Raw genomic sequence first — 18,832 nt, 5'->3', positions numbered from 1 at the left:
CCAAAGCCAAAATCAGTCACTGCTGATTACATACATTCTCTTAGACCCTAGGCATATATTCTGTGTACTCAGAAGCCAAAGGTCAAACTTGCTTCAAAGAACTCGTTCTTTGTAAGTATAGTTGGCACTCGTTTAAACCTCTCCCCCATAAGAGTGTTTGAGTGACTCGGAGTTTCAGAAGGTGTTCTGAACTCTGATAGGGAAGTCTGAGCACGAGGTGTGCTTAGCAAGGAAATCCTGCGCGAGCTGTGTAGGTGCTGAAATCCTGCGCGAGGTGTGTAGGTAGGGAAACCCTACGCGAGGTGTGTAGGTGCTGAAGAGAGAGTTTATCTTCAGTTCACGGTTTGCAGTGCACCAGGGAAGCACTTGCGGAGTGGATTGTTGGTCTGATCAACCAGCCGTGGATGTAGGAAAGAGTTTTTCCGAACCACGTAAAAGTCTCTGTGTTATTTACAGCTTTCAGTTTTACATTCATAACTGTGTTATTTCAATTGATAAAACTGAATGCTGACTAACTGAAAAGAGAAACCTTAATCCAACTAGCTGCTCCACCGAGGCTATTCGAAACTAAGTTTAATTTCCGCTGCGTATGATATCAATCTGACTCACTATCCTCTGATAGTAAGGAAGAGAGATATCATCTTCATCTTTGCAAACACGACTGAAGCCCTTACGTGGATCAGTTAAGTTCCAGTGACTTAACTGATAACTCTTTACTGAAGAGCTTTCAGTATCAGTCGTCAACCCTGTGGGTCAACACTTATTTCGGTTAAACAGGTGTCTTGTTTGCATGTAAAGTTTCGCTTCTATCTCTGACTGAGATTCCTCTGATTGAGGTTTGTAGATAGTCACAAAAATAGCCTATAGGTGTATTCCCCCCCCATACACCTATTCGAGACCCCCGGACCTAACAATTGGTATCAGAGCAGGTTGTTCGCAAGAACTATCTGTCTCTGACTAGTTCTACTTGAACTAGATCCTTTTTGGGGGAACCGTTGTCTTTGATCAAAAATCTCTTCTCGAGATTACCCTTGTGTCTGCTTGGTTTGTGTCCATATCCTGTTTCCTGTGTGCTTCTACCTTCATTCTCTAACCATGTACAGGAACAAGACAGATCCCACCAGCGACTATGTTCATACATATTTTCGAGGGATCAGCGGACTTGAGATGGGATCATTGGATTCTGATGAAGAAGAAAGATTCATCTTTCCAGAAGAAAATCAGAGTCCAACCCACTCACAAACAGAAGCAACAAGCAGATATGATCAAACACGACTAGAGTATCAAAACCTAAGTACAAGATTTGAAAATCTTCTTAGGGAGCACAAACAGATCCTCAAAGAGACTGATCAAGTGCAAGATGCTCGATGGATTGTCATGCATCACTTCATAACAGATGAAGACGAAGCAGACAAAAGAAATGTTCAGGCACACAGACTGAAACTACTTCAGTCTCAGAAACAAGAACTTCTTCAACGTCTCAAGGAAATAGAGACAGAATTCAAAGCGACGTCAGAAGTCCTTGAAAGAGTGATTCGTGAGGAATCACTACTGCACAGAAGAAAGATGGAACGAGAAAGAAGCATACAACAACAGCCAACGGATTCAAAACCAAAGGAGAATCAGTCATAAGTCTCAGGGGAACTTACACTTCAAACAAAGTCATATCTTGTAATTCTCTCTGTGTAAGCCTTTCTCAACAATATCACTTGTATCTATGACTGCTTTTCTTTAATAACTTGTTTTTGGCTGTACTATACTCAAATCTGATGTGTCTAAATGCTTAAACTCCTTATTTTATAGACACGTGTACATTTATTCGAAAACGGTTGTCACACGATCACACGATCCCGCCTTTTTTTTACTAACAAGCGGAGTGATCCACGTGGCACGACTCCATTTGCACGGATTTCAAACGTTTATTGAAACCGCCTTTTGCACGATCTCTCACACTTTCTTCAAAAACGTTTCATCTTCGACTAAAGATTTTCTCAATCTCTGAGAAATCTTAGTGTGCCAAAATTCTTGTGTGTGTCTTTCTCTGCAAAACTAACAGCAAGAATCCACAGTTCCTTCTCTGTGAGAATCAATCTTCAGACTTTTGCAGAAAACCTCTAAAACAATCCAAATGGGAAAATCAGCTTCGCTACAAGTTGTGTGTTACGAATCTGTGGTAACACTGGAGTCGCTCCAACAGCTTGCTGACTTCAAAAGGATCGATGAGATCTTAGGACGACATGGATGGATGAAGTTCGTCCAATGTTCACCAAGTTTTTTTCTCAACGAGTCGATCATCCGAGAATTCTACGACAACATCAAGACGGATGAATCGACTGGTGAACTTAAAACAGAGATTTCTGTTTTCACCAACGAAGACTTCTCAGAATCAACCAAGATGTCCATCAATGTATCTGAAGCTGTGAGAGAGATGTTCAACCTTCCAACTGATGGATCAGCTCCATTCTTCACTGACGAAGAAGCCACTGAGCATATGAGGGAAGCACTGACAAGCAATGCGACTGCCGATCGCGTCATCACCAATGTTCTAAGCATTTCAAGAATTCACACTCATCTCAGAACCATTGCAAAGATAATCAAGAAATGCTGGTTCGGCACTCATGGATCTCCTGGTCATCTCTCACGACCACACAAACTTGTGCTGATTGCCCTGATGCAGAAAGGCCCATTCAACTGGGAGAAGGCCTACATTCAGATCCTCGCTGAAGAGAAGAAAGAGTCTCACTCCACCAGACATCTGCGTCAAGGAACAAGAGTCTCAGCACTCATCCTCCATAGTGCTAAGGGGACTCCTTGCTTCTGGAAGAACACTACTCAAGTGTCTTCCACCATTCATCTGTTTGAAAACCAGAAAAGCTCACTCAGAGGAAATTCCATCATCTCGACTGAAATTCCTCTCCTTACATCCGAGCCACGATACAAGACTCGAGGCTCAACCAAAAGAAAGCTCGATAGCATGTCATCTCCAGTCAAGATCTCGCTGGACACCCCACTGAAATCCCACGATGAGGAACATGAAGAAGATGCTCCAAAATCTTCTGAAGAAGTTCCAATGCCAAGCACAGAAACTCCTCAACAACAGACTCCATCTGTCACTCCTGCAGATGAAGAAAATCAACCAACAGAGGAGACTCGAGCAACCTTTGACAAGAAAACAGAATCTGAAGAACTTCCTCTCAGAGGTTTCTTCCATTACTGTCTTGAAGGGTTCAACAAGAAGGCAAAGTTTGATGAAGTTTCTAACGGCTATGCTACACCCTCATCCTCAACCTTTGTCAATCAAAAAGCCCTTCTCAAAAGCTTCGTGACACAACTGTCCGAACACTGTGTCACAACCCTTTTTCCCACAGTCTTAGCCTCCCTGAATCCTGAAGAGTTCCAAGCTCTTGTCAGCTATTTCTTCTATATCTTCATCAAGACTCTACCCAAATCTCAATACAAAGAGATTGATGAAGTTCTCACTGATGGTGAGATAAAAGCTTTGGAAAACAGCATCTTTGAGAAGTTCAGAGTCACAAATGTTTGGGATGGCATCCACGACTGGGCACCCAACTTTAGACTGTACCTCACCTCCAGAGGTCTTCTCAAAGAAGACAATGATGAGGACTTTGAAGTCCACCATGAAATTCCACTTCATCAGTCGGCTTCAACAAGAGCAACGGAAAAAGAGAAGCAATCTGAAGAAAAAGAGCCTACTGAAAATACCACTGATGAAAGGATCCAGATGCTGGAAGAAAGGATGCTCATTCATGAAGAAGTCTCATATGAGCTAAGAGTAAAAATCGCGATTCTGGAATCAACAGTCACTCACCTTCAACAACAACTGGACATCCAGGACAAAGTCATCAATGTCCCTGAATCTTGTAACAAGGAGACACGTGAAGAAGACAGGAAAGGAAAAGGGAAGCTGACTGAAGAATCAAAAGGAAGTCCTCCAAGGAAGCCAAACAAACAACTCCGCATCAACTAAGGACTAAGAAAGAACAAGGAATGTCATCTAAACAGAAACTCATTATTTTGTATATGATGTTCTTGGTTTGTCTTAGCTAGCTCTTCCTTGTTATGATTTTCCGTATTTATGATACCTTTTGATTTAGACTTTGTTCATAGATGATTCATGCTTATTCAGTCTTTGCCTCTTTTCACACGATGTTTATGGGTTACACTATTCAGGGGGAACAATGTTTAAGTTCTTGTTTTTCTTCTTCAGGACCTGACTGATTGTAATTACTATTTGTTGGGAACCTATTCGTATCATTTACTTGTCCTATCTTTAATAGGGCCTAGGTGTGATTTTGACTGACTGGAGAGATTGCGTTCGTCTTTAGACTTTCAATTTCCAAAAACTCCTTTTATGCATATCTTTTCAAATCTCTGCAAACACTGCACGCCGCCTATTTACGGCAAATGATTATGACAAATATTCTATATCAGTGCATATCTCATTTTTCTAGGCATTTATATGTAGGGCACTTACTACGGACGTCAAAATTTATTATAATTGATTTAGCGCGCACATTTCAAACCGCGCCCACGTCTTTTCGTTTACCCTATGAAACTGTTCATCTCCCACGATCACACTTTCTTCATTACTACTGCCATTCCACCTTCTCCATCGCTTTTGCACATTCTCTCTAACATTCCAAATCCACAGCAATCTACTGTGAGATCCCCTTTTGCAGAAATTCTCTTCACTGATATTCTGTTCGAAATGGCCAATACTTACATGAAGAAGACTGACAAAGAGAAGGAAGCTTCAATGAAGAAAGAAGTCAGATATGAACAGACAATACATGAAGAATCATTTGAAAAGAAGCCAGAATTTTTGAAGGTCTCTGAAATACTTCGCCAGAATGGTTGGACGAAGTTTGTCACAAGTAAACCAAATTACTTGCTCGATGAAGCTGTCAGAGAGTTCTACAAAAATCTCAAATTCAACAAGTCGGGAGTACTTACCTCAAAGGTCAGCATCATTGATGGAGCAAAACGTTTTGAAGAGACTCTCAACATCTCTGAAATTGTTGGGGAATTGTTCAATCTCCCAAACAACGGATTTCTACTCTCTTCACTGACTGATGATGAAGCAAATGAAACCCTCAAGACTGCACTAAAGGATAAATCTGAATCAACAAAGAGTCAGATCACTTTGTCTCATCTTCATCCAGAATTTGCCACATTGGGCAAGATTATCCAGAAATGCTGGATAGGCGCTACAGGAACTCCAGACAAAGCTTCTCAACCGCAGAAGCATGTCATGGCTGCTCTGATGAAGAAGGAGTGCTTCAACTGGGAAGAAGCTTACTTAAAGCTTCTGTACAATGAAGCCCACAACACACGACCGGCAACGATGGTTCGACAGGGGAACAGAGTATCTCAGATCATCATCGAAGGAACAAAGAAGCACAAGTATGTGCATTGGCCTCAGATGATCAAATTCACAGACAGCCTGCGCCTCTTCAAAATTGCCAGAAGAGATACCAAACCTTCCTCGAAGGAAAAGGTAATCAACATCTCTTCTCCTCCATCATCAGATTCTGAAGCCCCTGCTTCATCTCAATCAAATCCTCGCACAAGAGTACCTCGACGTACTCGTACCACCCTTCCCAAGAAACCGTCAATACCAACAGAGATGCCTTGGAAATTCTCTCTTAAATCCAAAGGCAAAACAGTTGTAGAGAGTGTACCAGAATCAGCTCCCACTTTTGCTTTGAAAGGAACTCAGGAAGCAGTCGACTTTCTGACTGAAGCTCAACAATGTGCCACCAATCACCTCCGAAGCATTATTGGAAATGTGGATCTGTCTCAAGGAGTCTACCGGGACCTTCACAGACTCCTAACGTATACTCTGCTGAAAACGGCGCCATGCCCTAGAATTAACAGTCTTCTCGGCTCTGGAGCTGAAGACTCATTTGAAATGGAGGAGGCTTCCCTACTCAGCCTCTTCCAAATTGAAAATGTTTGGGAAGTAATTCATGACTTCGACAACTTCGCCATGAGCTACTTGTTCTCCTCCAAATACTACAGACGCTTCTTGACATACAACAAAGAAGCAGAAACTTCAAAAGTGCTGAAAGAACCTCTCATCACAGAAGAAGTCATTCAACAACCGGAGGAAGCTGTTGTTGATCATGCCATCTATGATCAACCAATGACTGACTCAATCAGTCAACCGGAGCCACCATCCACCCATCCGACTGTCACTGCTGAAAAGGATCCGACGAGCATCACGGCGATTGATACTCCTCCTTCTGTAGAAGAAGAGAGATCAGCAGACAAAGCTATTCCAGAACGAGTTGATAACATCTTCGAATCTCCACCAACTTCATCAACGCTCTTAAACACTGATGAGGCAATTCCACCGGAAGACCAAAACATTAGTCAAGAACCAGAGATTCTGCAACCCATTGAAGGAAGAACTGATTACCCTGCCACATCCAATCAAGCTGAGGCTTCCACATCCAAGACTGAAGAAGAACGTCAACAAGAGGAGAACTCCTCTGACGAATCAGACATTCCAATAGAACACGTCGAACGCCCGGAAGGACCTGTTCTATTTGATTCAGATGAAGAAACTGATGCGCGTCTTACTATCTGGAAGCACAATCGGCCACGCAGACATCTCTTAAGGATAGCTGATACTGAAGAAAGCCCAATGGATGTACTGCTGAATCAGCTTGCTGATCAAAGGCTTGAGATCGACTCTCTCAGACACGAGCTTGAAGGGCAGCGAATCTATGGTGAAAAATTCATGAAAAAGCTCAAAGAAGTCGGAGAACAGGCAACCGAAGATATGATCCATCATGACGGGTTGATCAAGGAGATCCATCAGAAGATGAAGAAACAGATAGATTCTCTGATCAATTACAAGCTTGAAATGGTTGATACAAAGATTGGCTTTCCCAAAGTACAGAAAGAGCACGAAGAACTCTACACTCTCTTTCTCGAATCAGAGATTGAAAGGAAGACACACTTCCTCAGTCTAACCACAAAGCTCGAGGAAATGGAACTTGAGTTCCTAAAGAGGTTCATGCCAAGAACAGAGGTTCAGGAACTAGTTGCAACCACGGTACAGCCTATAATGGAACGATTAGCAAATGTGGAAAGGGAACTCCAACAAACCAAAGAATCGACTGACACCGCTCTTGTTCAGAAAATGCTCACTGATCTTCAAGAGTTACAGAGCCAACTTCCTCCAGCTGATGCCAAAAAGGGGGAAGAGGATATATTGAGACGAATGCAAAAAGAAGCGGACATGCTCCCCGATGTTCTCAAAAAGATGGAAAACAGGGCTGAGGAAATCACGGCAAGAGTAGCTCCCACCTTCGCCTCAGTTGAAGCTAGCAGGAAGAGAGACAGAGAAAACTCTTCTAGTGAATCAGAACTGAAGAGGAAGAAAACGGTCGAATTCATCTCAACTCTGAAGGAAAGTCAAAAGCTTGAGCATTATCTCAAGAGTGAACTGATTGTATCCTATCTGGAGAAGTTTGAGAGACCAGATAAATGGATACCATCAAAGCTGAATGACTGGTGGGAACAATTCAAGGAACGCTACACCAAATGGATGGTGTTTGCAAATATTCAAGGCGAAAAGGAGCGCAGGTATGAAGCCTGGAAGTACTTCCTGATGCATTTCCAAGAACATGAACCTATTCATCAAATGTTGGAAGCTCATAAGGCTTATGGACGAAGCATACCTGACCCTCAAAAGAAAGTAGTAGTTCCACCAAGGTTCAGAAATGGTGTTGACAGAGAGAAGATCAAGAAAGAATGCAGAGCCGTCTGTAGAATCTGGAACTTTCATCCAGACTCCAAAGAAGCCAAAAAGGTATGGGAAGTTGTTTGCAAACTCTACAATCAAGTACCTTAAGTTAGATTGCAATACTCTGTAATGTTCTTTTTATATTCTCAAGCTGTAATCTTAGATTGATGCTTCCCTTATAAAAAGGACAACTTCTTATTGATCTCACCCTGAAGACAATGACTCTTTGTCCAGGCTCTGATTTATGGTTATTTTTCTGTCTTCTTGCTGTTCTGTGTTTAGAACTGTTTTCGTTCTTGCTCTGAGTACAAGTTATTTAGGTTCTGTTGTTAAGGGGGAACAGCTTTCACCCCTTGTCTAGAACTTGTACTGTGAGCTCAGTCTTTTTGCTGTCTAGAACTGCTGTGTGGTTTTGGCATCATCAAAAAGGGGGAAATTGTTGGGAACCTTGTGGAATATCCTAACCCTTGTTTTGATGATACCAAAATTCATAGGACTTAAATGTAATAGACTAGAATCGTTTTTGAACTCAAGTGTTAGAGTTCGTTTCTAGTTTAGTTGCGGTGTCAAAGACTGAAGACTGAAGAACGAAGACTGAAGACTGAAGACTGCAGTTACCAACTGAAGTATCAGTTGAAGAATCAGTTGAAGACTGATTATTTAATGCGCGCCATGGACTGATACTAAAGTCAAGTATCAGTTGAACATTCCTCCTAGGACTGATCTTCCAACGTTCAGAGGAAGCCACGTACGCTCAAGTACAGCCGCATTAAATGCAGAGATATCTTAATATCTTATCTCTGCAGAGGTCATTCCTATCTGGTGGTTACTTTTCAGAGATGTCACATCTCCTGTCCATCAAAGAGAGCCGTTTCCACACAGACAAGGAACCTCGAAGATTGAAGCCTCAGCCCAAATTCGAATTGCTCTCCAACGGAAGAAATCTTGAGGACGATTTACGCCAACGGATCTATTCAAGAGTTCTCCTACAAATAGCGCTCGAGGATCACTTCAATCTTCACCGATTCAACGACATAAGCTGAAGCTCTGCCGAAATAGCTACTCAGCCTAAATCTTAAACCGCCCAAAGCTTGAATCGAAGAAGAGAATTCCAAAGCCAAAATCAGTCACTGCTGATTACATACATTCTCTTAGACCCTAGGCATATATTCTGTGTACTCAGAAGCCAAAGGTCAAACTTGCTTCAAAGAACTCGTTCTTTGTAAGTATAGTTGGCACTCGTTTAAACCTCTCCCCCATAAGAGTGTTTGAGTGACTCGGAGTTTCAGAAGGTGTTCTGAACTCTGATAGGGAAGTCTGAGCACGAGGTGTGCTTAGCAAGGAAATCCTGCGCGAGCTGTGTAGGTGCTGAAATCCTGCGCGAGGTGTGTAGGTAGGGAAACCCTACGCGAGGTGTGTAGGTGCTGAAGAGAGAGTTTATCTTCAGTTCACGGTTTGCAGTGCACCAGGGAAGCACTTGCGGAGTGGATTGTTGGTCTGATCAACCAGCCGTGGATGTAGGAAAGCGTTTTTCCGAACCACGTAAAAGTCTCTGTGTTATTTACAGCTTTCAGTTTTACATTCATAACTGTGTTATTTCAATTGATAAAACTGAATGCTGACTAACTGAAAAGAGAAACCTTAATCCAACTAGCTGCTCCACCGAGGCTATTCGAAACTAAGTTTAATTTCCGCTGCGTATGATATCAATCTGACTCACTATCCTCTGATAGTAAGGAAGAGAGATATCATCTTCATCTTTGCAAACACGACTGAAGCCCTTACGTGGATCAGTTAAGTTCCAGTGACTTAACTGATAACTCTTTACTGAAGAGCTTTCAGTATCAATCGTCAACCCTGTTGGTCAACACTTATTTCGGTTAAACAGGTGTCTTGTTTGCATGTAAAGTTTCGCTTCTATCTCTGACTGAGATTCCTCTGATTGAGGTTTGTAGATAGTCACAAAAATAGCCTATAGGTGTATTCCCCCCCCATACACCTATTCGAGACCCCCCGGACCTAACATCACATGCATCCAAATGTGTCAACAACGATAAAGGAATGGTTCATGTGCATATGTTAGATAACTTAAAATTGAGTTTTATAACTGCATTTATTTTTCTATATAACATACCTCATATCCAGTACCTAACCCATTCTAAAGCCAACATGTCTTCTTCATCTTCATCTTCATCTTCAGATGAATGGAAAGAACGACGTTATCAATAAAATCGTCAAATTGATTGCATTATTGACGATGTGCTCATAAACAATCTCAATCTTATTTTAGGAACTTCTTCTTCCACCACTAAAAAAATGTATTGTGATAGGGAACGTGAAGTTGGTGAGCAACGTTTGATGAACGACTATTTTTTTTCCTAATCCAACGTATACTTCGGTGCTCTTCCGATGTAGATTTCTCATGCAGAAATCATTGTTCCATCGTATAGTGGATGTCGTTACTGCTAATGACGAATATTTTCAACAAAGACCCGATTGCACGGGTAGGCAAGGCCTTTCACCACTACAAAAATGCATTGGAGCTATGAGGGTGTTGGCTTATGGAACTGCAACCGATGCCGTTGATGAATACTTACGAATAAGTTCAACAGTCACGAGGGATGTTGTCATTCATTTCGTAGAAGGTACCATTTCTTGCTTTGGTAACACATACCTTAGAAAGCCTAATCAACAAGATTTGCAAAGACTACTATATGTTGGGGAAAAACGTGGTTTCCCCGGCATGATTGAAAGTATTGATTGCATGCATTGGGAATGGAAGAATTGTCCTACTGCCTGGGCTGGTCAATATGTAGGAAGAAGTGGAAAACCAACAATCATTTTGGAAGCCGTTGCATCATATGATTTATGGATATGACATGCGTTCTTTGGAACTCCAGGTTCGTGTAATGATATTAATGTACTTCATCGATCTCCAATTTTTAGTGATATTTTAAAAGGTAGAGCACCAAAGATAAGTTATGTGGTCAATGATCGTCAGAATGATAGAGCTTATTATCTCACTGATGGCATATATCCCTCTTGGGCTGCATTTGTCAAGACAATTGCAAGTCCGGTGCTCCAAAAGCACAAGTTGTTCGCTCAACACCAAAAGACTGTAAAAAAATATGTCGAGAGAGCCTTCGGAGTTCTACAAGTTCGTTTTGCATTTATTCGACGTCCTTGTCTCATTTGGGATAAGATTTTGATGGGAAAAATTATGATGGTTTGTATCATCATGCACAATATAATAGTGGAAGATGAACGAGACACATACCAAAACTATTACTCCCTCCGTCCACGATTTAATGCCCCACTTTGGTGTGAGCACGGAGACTAAGAAAGCTGAAAAATGTGATGTGGATGAAATATAAGGGTAGTTGACTAAAGTGATAAAGGTGTTGTGAGTGGGTCAACTAGTGATAAAGTGTAGTAAAGATAAAATATAAAAATGATAAAGATGTTTTAAGGTGGGTCCATTAGTGGCAAATAGTAGTAAATATAGGAAAAGAAGAAGAGTAAAAAAGTACAAAAAACATAATAGGACTTTAATTTGTGGACAAAAATAATTTAAGAGTAAGTAGGGCTTTAAATTGTGGACGGAGTGAGTATGATCCCACAGAATTTTTGATGTATTTACCTTCAGATGAAGATGCATCTATTCACTACTCAACTGACAGAATTGCAAGTTTGTCTAATTAAATGGTCAACATGGTGATCACTAATTTATTAGCAACAAAAACTGCAACTATAGCAGTGTAATTGTAGCAGCAAATAGCAAGCAGAGTATCATATCCACGAATACTGATAATTGAAAATTACTCTAAATAATCCTAAAGAAAACTCTAGCAATATTCAGGCAGCACACCAAGATGAAAGGTTTAATTAAAACTAAATTTAAAACAGAGCAAATAAAATTAAGGTAGAAAATCAAATGATAAAACGACTGATCCTAGGGAAGTAAATTCATTAACCAAATTCACGTATTCAATCTATTAATCCTATTTACCAGTTTAATCCAGTTATGATGAGAGATCACTCATATTACACTCGCTAGAGCAGCAATAACAGTACATTAGTAAATTATCTATCTCTGTTAGGTCTTAAGAAAATCTACTAACTCCCAAAAGCTCCTAAGAATAGCTCCCTATGATCCACCTATCTCCGTTAGGTCTCAAGGTTAAAATCATATCATACATTCCTGAATCCGCTAAACAGTTATCTCCGTTAGGTTTCAAACCGAACAACTACACATGCAAACTATTGATAAGATAATTCACAAAAATTCAAGTACCATGAATTATGAATTATAAACTGGAAGGCAAAAAGTTATTAACAAATTAATTACATGAATTCAATTAACTATTTACAAACCCTAGAATCGGCTGGATCGGCGACCGCCGATCAGGTCGCCGTTTCCTCTCTATTTATCCTCTAAATCGGCGACCGTCGATTTTTTGCTTCATAGTGTAAATTCAGTTCAGATATTTCGGTGGGTGAAACAGCGATCGCCAATTAGGGTGCCGAAATCCTCCTCCAAAAGATCCAAACTCGACGGACGCCGTTTTTCCAAACCATAACGTAAAATTGAGACAGGGACTTCGGCGAGCTCAACGGCGGTCGCCGTTTTGAGCGCCGAATTCCTTCTTCAAAACAGCCAAAATCGGCGACCAATACCCCCGATCACCGTTTTGCTTCTTTAGACGGATTTTCTAGTCTTTTCTTGATATTTGAGCCTGTTTCTCTTCCATTTCTTTCCTTAGACACATTCCCTCATTTATAATGTTCCAATAACACTCATTCCTGCATCAAATTAGCCAAAACTACACCAAAACGTGAAATCATGAAATGATATGAAATAAACGCTAATGATAACACAACGGGCACAATCTCGACACAATTTACAGAATATCAACCATATAAAGACTATGCAAAATGAGTGTTTATCACAGGGATCGACTTCACAATCGTGAAGCTCTCACAATGCTCTTCAGAAGGATTTAATTGAGCATATATGGGAAAAATTTGGCATGACTAATTGAATATGTAATTTGCATCTATTGTACTTGTAATTTAAATTTTCTATATGTATTTGTAATTTATTTTATGTATATTTAATTTTATTTAACTCTTGTAATTTTTGTTGTATGATCAAGTAAATTTTGAATTTTATTTATTTTTTATTTTTTCTCTATTTTTTAAAATTTTGAAAATATATTTAAAAATTATTATGACTAATATAAGAATAAAAATGAAATAAAATAAAAAAAATATTTAGGTCATGTGAGTGTCACTAATGGGAGTAGATTTAAGATAAATGTTGAATTGTATATATTGAAAGAGAGAAATGAATATTTTAACTGAAGGTTGGATTGAGGAAAAGTCATTAGTGAGAATAGTCTTATGGACGAATAAAATTCTATGGACTGACTTTGAATAATAATTTTTAGTTTTACTTTCGATACTACTGAAGTTTAAGGTTCTCAAAGAAAAAAAAATTGATTACCAAAGTTTCCAATAGAAGTTACTTTATTATTTATTCAAATAACTCTCAAATTATTAAAATAATTATTTCAAAGCTAGTTAGAAAAAGTTTCCCCGGTGAGTCCGAGATCCACATGCATCTTATAAGATCCCACCGCCTCTGCTCCGCCGTTGCAGCGCCTTCTTCCGCCTCCGCAAAATTACGTTTTCCTGCCGGAATCTCCCGCGTAGCAAGACTAAAAACAAAAAAATATTTCCCCGCTTTCCACCTTCACATGAACACTAGCGCAATCCTTCCGTATTCGAGCTGGAATTTCAGCAGTTTCAATTGTGTGAGGATGGAGGCCAACATTGTCTGGACATTCTTCACTTTTCTATTCGGTGTCACTGCCTTGTGCGTTTTACGCCGCAAGAGCATCGATTCAGCGAGGGGAAAGAATGATGGCATGAAACGTGGAGGGTCTGAGATTCGGAGCAACTCGAGCAATGGCGAATGCCGACCCGATGAGGACTCCGAACCGGATGTTATTATAGTCGGAGCCGGCGTTGCCGGTGCGGCTCTTGCTTATACTCTTGGAAAGGTCAGAGTTTCATATTATTGAAATTTGAAACAGATTAGGCTGTGTGATTACTTTGTATTTTAGCTCTGGACGTTGATAAGTTGGTGGTAGTGAGATTCCAACGTATAAACCTTTTATTTGGCTTGATTAGTTAAACCATGATGAATGATCACTTCGGCCTAAGGCTTAAGCTGTTATGAGTAGGACCTTTTTTGTTGTTTGTGTTCAGAGATGTGAGCAGGGAAGAAAATCTCTCATTCACTCACTTCTTAGTTCTTACTATTCATGCTAAATGGTGGTGATGGGTTGGATCCAGGACATTGTGTGCCGACATTTTGGTGATATAGCATCTTCTCTTAATATATTTGACAATAAATATAAGCATCTCCGAATTTAGAGGATGGAGTCTTCTTCAACCTTTTGCACTATAATACTTGATTTGCCGACCCAAGTTGATTACTCAGAAGAGAAACTTAGTATTATAATTTGGAGACAGTTCGTGTTTGGAGCAAAAGATTTGTGCTCTGTTGAGAAAGATTAAGATAAGATGAACGTGTTAATATGATAAATAGGTGGAACAGTTTACAGGATCCTATTGCTATCGAGTAGGAGTTGATCTCATGTAACTTTTTCATTGTTCTGTTCTTGATTTTCTAAATTAAAAAGTTGATGAGTTAAATTCTTTCCTTTCCATCGTGATGCCTGTCAATAGAACTGGCATATGCATACTCGGACATTTAGGAACTTTTAGTTAAGTCGACTTGCAACTGCGTTGCACATAGATGAAATGTGCATTGAGATTTCTAGAACAAGATTCTCCTCAGATGTAATGAAAAAATAGTGCAAAATTTTCATATATGAAAGAATAATTATATCTTAACACAATTCACCAATATATTTCCCCCTTTGACATTTGTGAGAGTTTAGAGAAATCTTTTAGATGCACTATACAGCTTGGTCAGCGTTTCAGCAGAATTTGATGTTTTTATTCTTCTTGTGGATATGCCATTCAAGTAATTATATTTTGTATATATTGAATCCTGTTAATGGGGAAAACAGAAACAGAAAAAGGAATGAAGAGCATCTGGGGACAGTTCATAGTATATCTTTGTTTAAATCTTCATACATGTACACTACAAATTACTGAAACTTTTGTGGTATTGCAGGATGGCCGACGAGTACGTGCCATTGATAGAGACTTATCAGAGCCGGACAGAATTGTTGGTGAACTATTACAGCCAGGGGGGTATCTCAAACTCATTGAACTGGGGCTTGAAGGTGTTGTTTAAGATCTTCACCAAATTTTTCTTTTATTCTTCTTCAATGGCTATGACATTAATTCAAACTTAATGTGAACTGGGAAACTCACTATGAGGTGGTGGGGCAATTGCCCCCCTTCAAAAAAAAATTAGCGTACTTACTATATTAATATATATGTATAATTATTATTATTTTTTTAAAGTTTGCCCCACCAAAATTTTGAGAAAAAAGGGGCAAAATGTGGAGATTGGAAAAAAGTTGAGTTTGATAAACTACATTCTTTTTCTTTTGTCTAACATGGAGATCGGAAAGAAAATAAAGAAGTTAAATTTGCACAATTTCAGAAGTCTTGCAATGGAGATGGTGAAGACAAAAAAAGATGTTGTGTATTCATTGGTGTATAAGTTTATTAAACTGGCACTTGTTTTACCGGTGACAACTACAACTGTGGAAATAGTTTTTTCTGCTATTTAGATTGTCAAAGTCAGCTTCGAAATCGAATGGGCGATCGTTTGATGAATGATTGTTTAATTAGTTACTTATACTAAGAAAGAAATTTTTGAGACAGTTGATAATGATTTGATATTACGTCGCTTTCAGAATATGAGTGATCATAGAGAATTATTTTTATCAAAGTTATGTTAAATTTTCTTATCATGTTCTGCCCCCCTTGTCTTTAGGGGCCTGGCTCCGCCCCTCTTGTGTGTCTCGCTGATAGAAGTCTCAGTTTAACTTCCCAACTTATGTTGTTTCTTTGGATCATATAATTTTAGAATGAAATTGTATACACATATTTTTATCAATTGCAGATTGTGTTGAGAATATTGATGCTCAGCATGTGCTTGGCTATGCTCTTTTCAAGGATGGGAAAAGCACTAAATTGTCCTATCCCCTGGAGAAGTTTCAGTCTAATGTGGCTGGAAGAGGTTTTCACAATGGACGCTTCATACAGAGGATGAGGGAGAAAGCAGCCACACTTCCCAAGTACTCACACCATCATCCTTATACATGCTCTCTAGTTTGTATTTGATATATTTGCCAACTTTTACTGCCCTTAAGTTAGATAAGAAAATTTAGGTACCGATTCATAATTTTGATTTGAAGGGAGGCAGGAGACATTGACTTGTAAAGGGTGATATCTAATGAGCCTATTTTTGGCATGTTATGTGTAAGCACATTACGAGAAAAGAAAATGGTAATTTATATATGAATTTTAATAAGCATCTTCCACTTTCTCCGAGTTGTCCTGAACAGTATTGGATATTGGCTGTGTTAATGAACTTCTGGAATTGTTTACAAGAGAGTTAAATTTTTCAGTAGTTTATCATGCACAGTTTCTTTTGTACATCACCTTATAGAACTGGGATCGTCTTAGTGCATATACATATTCAACGTCTATAACTTTTAGTTTGTTCCCCCAATCCGTATTAATGTTTAATAGTGTACAACTGGAGCAAGGTACTGTAACATCTCTGCTCGAGGAAAACGGAACTATTAAAGGTGTACAGTATAAGACCAAAGCAGGTGAGGAGGTAAAAGCATATGCCCCTCTAACAATAGTTTGTGACGGATGTTTTTCAAATTTGAGGCGTGCTCTCTGCAATCCTAAGGTAAAATTTTCAGAACCTCTTAACATAATAAAAGGACAACTTTGACCTTTTTCTTTTTAATCTCTAATTTGAAATAATGAGAATATAAATTTGGCACACCGCGGTCTCTTTGCAGGTAGATATCCCCTCATGTTTTGTTGCTTTGGTACTGGAGAACTGTCAACTTCCGTTTGAAAACCACGGGCATGTTATTTTGGCAGATCCTTCTCCCATCTTGTTTTATCGAATTAGTAGCTCAGAGATTCGCTGTTTGGTTGATATACCAGGGCAAAAGCTCCCTTCTGTTTCAAGTGGTGAGATGGCAAAATATTTAAAGACACTAGTAGCTCCACAGGTATGCATGGCTTTCTAGTTTCTCTAACATCTGTTTATTGAGAGTGTCATCTGGACTTGGTCTGCATTATGCCAATTAGCTACTAGTGTAGGTTCCAACTGAGCTGCATGATGCCTTCATCTCTGCTGTTGATAAAGGAAGCATTAGAACCATGCCCAACAGAATCATGCCAGCAGCACCTTATCCTACCCCTGGAGCTCTATTGATGGGTGATGCTTTCAATATGCGTCATCCTTTAACTGGTGGAGGGATGACCGTGGCACTCTCTGACATTGTTGTGCTACAGAATCTTCTGAAGCCCTTGCATGACTTGAAGGATGCTGATTCATTGTGTAGATATCTTGAGTCATTCTACACCTTACGTAAGGTAAAGCTAGTTTATGGTTCATGTTTGTTGATGTCTTGAATGATTCTGCAGACTCATATTTTAGGGGGCAGGACGTAGGAAGGCGGAAGAACACTACTCTATAGGGGCGTTTACTTTGAGCGATAGGATAGAATGATAAAATATAGGATTGAGTATTTGAAGGATAAGATGGTCAAATAAGTGCAAATTTAATCAATCCATCAAAGTAAATGGTAGACTAGCTTAAATTATTTTTATTAATCAATCCACTTAAAGTGCCCCTATAAGTTTAATTTTTGTCAATCTAAATTTTAGAAGCCGTGTTACACAAGTTATAAGTACTTGATCTATGGGAATTTCCTACATTTTTAATTCCAGAGAAATGAAGCATGCACTAGTCTGAAACGTGTTCAATCCCAAGAAAATGGGTTATAGGTATATAGGAAAGGATCTCCATTGTAAAGTCTCTAATTTCCTGGTTTGTTTGGTGCTCTTAACAGCCAGTGGCATCCACCATTAACACTCTGGCTGGAGCCTTGTACAAAGTATTCTGTGCCTCCACCGATCAAGCAAGGAATGAAATGCGCGAAGCATGTTTTGATTACTTGAGCATCGGAGGGCTTTGTTCAAGAGGACCTGTTGCTTTGCTCTCAGGTCTAAATCCTCGCCCACTAAGCTTGGTGCTCCACTTTTTCGCTGTTGCTATATTCGGTGTTGGTCGGTTGTTGGTTCCATTTCCTTCTCCAAAACGATTGTGGATTGGAGCCAGATTAATTTGGGTATGCATACAGCATCCTCTTGAATGGACATTTCTGCTCGTATATCTGCCAACTTTATTGAACGACACATTTTCATCTCTCAGGCTGCATCGGGTATCATCTTTCCGATCATAAAAGCTGAAGGGTTCAGACAAATGTTCTTCCCTGCTATGATTCCTGCGTATTTTCGAGCTCCTCCAATCAAATAAATGGTGGCAGAGGTTTCGGTTACTGTGAAAATGAGAAAGAAGAGGCAGTAGAGTTGTGCAGAAATGAAATATAAGCAGATGTCGAAAATGTGTGCATAGTTGTGTATTAAATGCTAACTGCAGCAGCTTCTCAATCAATCCTTGTGTATATACTTTCCAATTTAAAATTTTGGGATAATCATCCTTCGATTTTATGTCAAACAACTCAGGATATTCTCTTCAATCGCAAGGGATTTGTCGAGGTCTATGTTAAAATTTGATGTACATGTACTAAATTACACATGAAACTCTGATAATTCAACAATTCAAAAGTTTGATTGAACAATAAGAAAAATAAATATATTAAAGATGTTTTCTGAACTAAATTCCAAATACTTCTTTATACCATCACACATCGTTCTTCAAGTATAAATAAAAAAGTTCAATATTGAGCTAGAAACATGATAATACCAAACATGTATAAATTCCATATATAGCGCCGAAGTAAAACTAGG

The 18,832-nt window shown here is 39.4% G+C and overlaps 1 protein-coding gene across 2 annotated transcripts; it reads left to right on the top strand.

The window, feature by feature from the left end:
- Positions 1-13,344: 13,344 nt before the first annotated feature.
- On the top strand, positions 13,345-18,590 carry LOC131001820 (squalene epoxidase 3-like). Of its 2 annotated transcripts, XM_057928419.1 has the most exons (8): positions 13,345-13,842; positions 14,988-15,099; positions 15,891-16,065; positions 16,523-16,691; positions 16,807-17,025; positions 17,117-17,392; positions 17,872-18,150; positions 18,234-18,590. In XM_057928419.1, the coding sequence occupies exons 1-8, from the start codon at positions 13,396-13,398 to the stop codon at positions 18,336-18,338; spliced, it is 1,782 nt and encodes a 593-aa protein (XP_057784402.1). In that variant the 5' UTR covers positions 13,345-13,395; the 3' UTR covers positions 18,339-18,590. The 2 variants fall into 2 exon arrangements, with proteins under 2 accessions (XP_057784402.1, XP_057784401.1); XM_057928418.1 differs by having other exon boundaries at positions 13,354-13,842; positions 17,872-18,590.
- Positions 18,591-18,832: the final 242 nt, after the last annotated feature.

This window comes from Salvia miltiorrhiza, chromosome 8 (genome assembly GCF_028751815.1).
Source record: "Salvia miltiorrhiza cultivar Shanhuang (shh) chromosome 8, IMPLAD_Smil_shh, whole genome shotgun sequence".
Taxonomy (NCBI): Eukaryota; Viridiplantae; Streptophyta; class Magnoliopsida; order Lamiales; family Lamiaceae; genus Salvia; species Salvia miltiorrhiza.
This window is presented reverse-complemented; position numbering and strand designations above follow the sequence as displayed.

Coding starts and splice junctions, on each gene's coding strand:
- LOC131001820 (XM_057928418.1), top strand. CDS start 13,396: ATGCATCTTATAAGATCCCACCGCCTCTGCTCCGCCGTTGCAGCGCCT. Junction 15,100..15,890: donor CATTGAACTGGGGCTTGAAG/GTGTTGTTTAAG, acceptor TATCAATTGCAG/ATTGTGTTGAGAATATTGAT. Junction 17,026..17,116: donor AGACACTAGTAGCTCCACAG/GTATGCATGGCT, acceptor CTACTAGTGTAG/GTTCCAACTGAGCTGCATGA.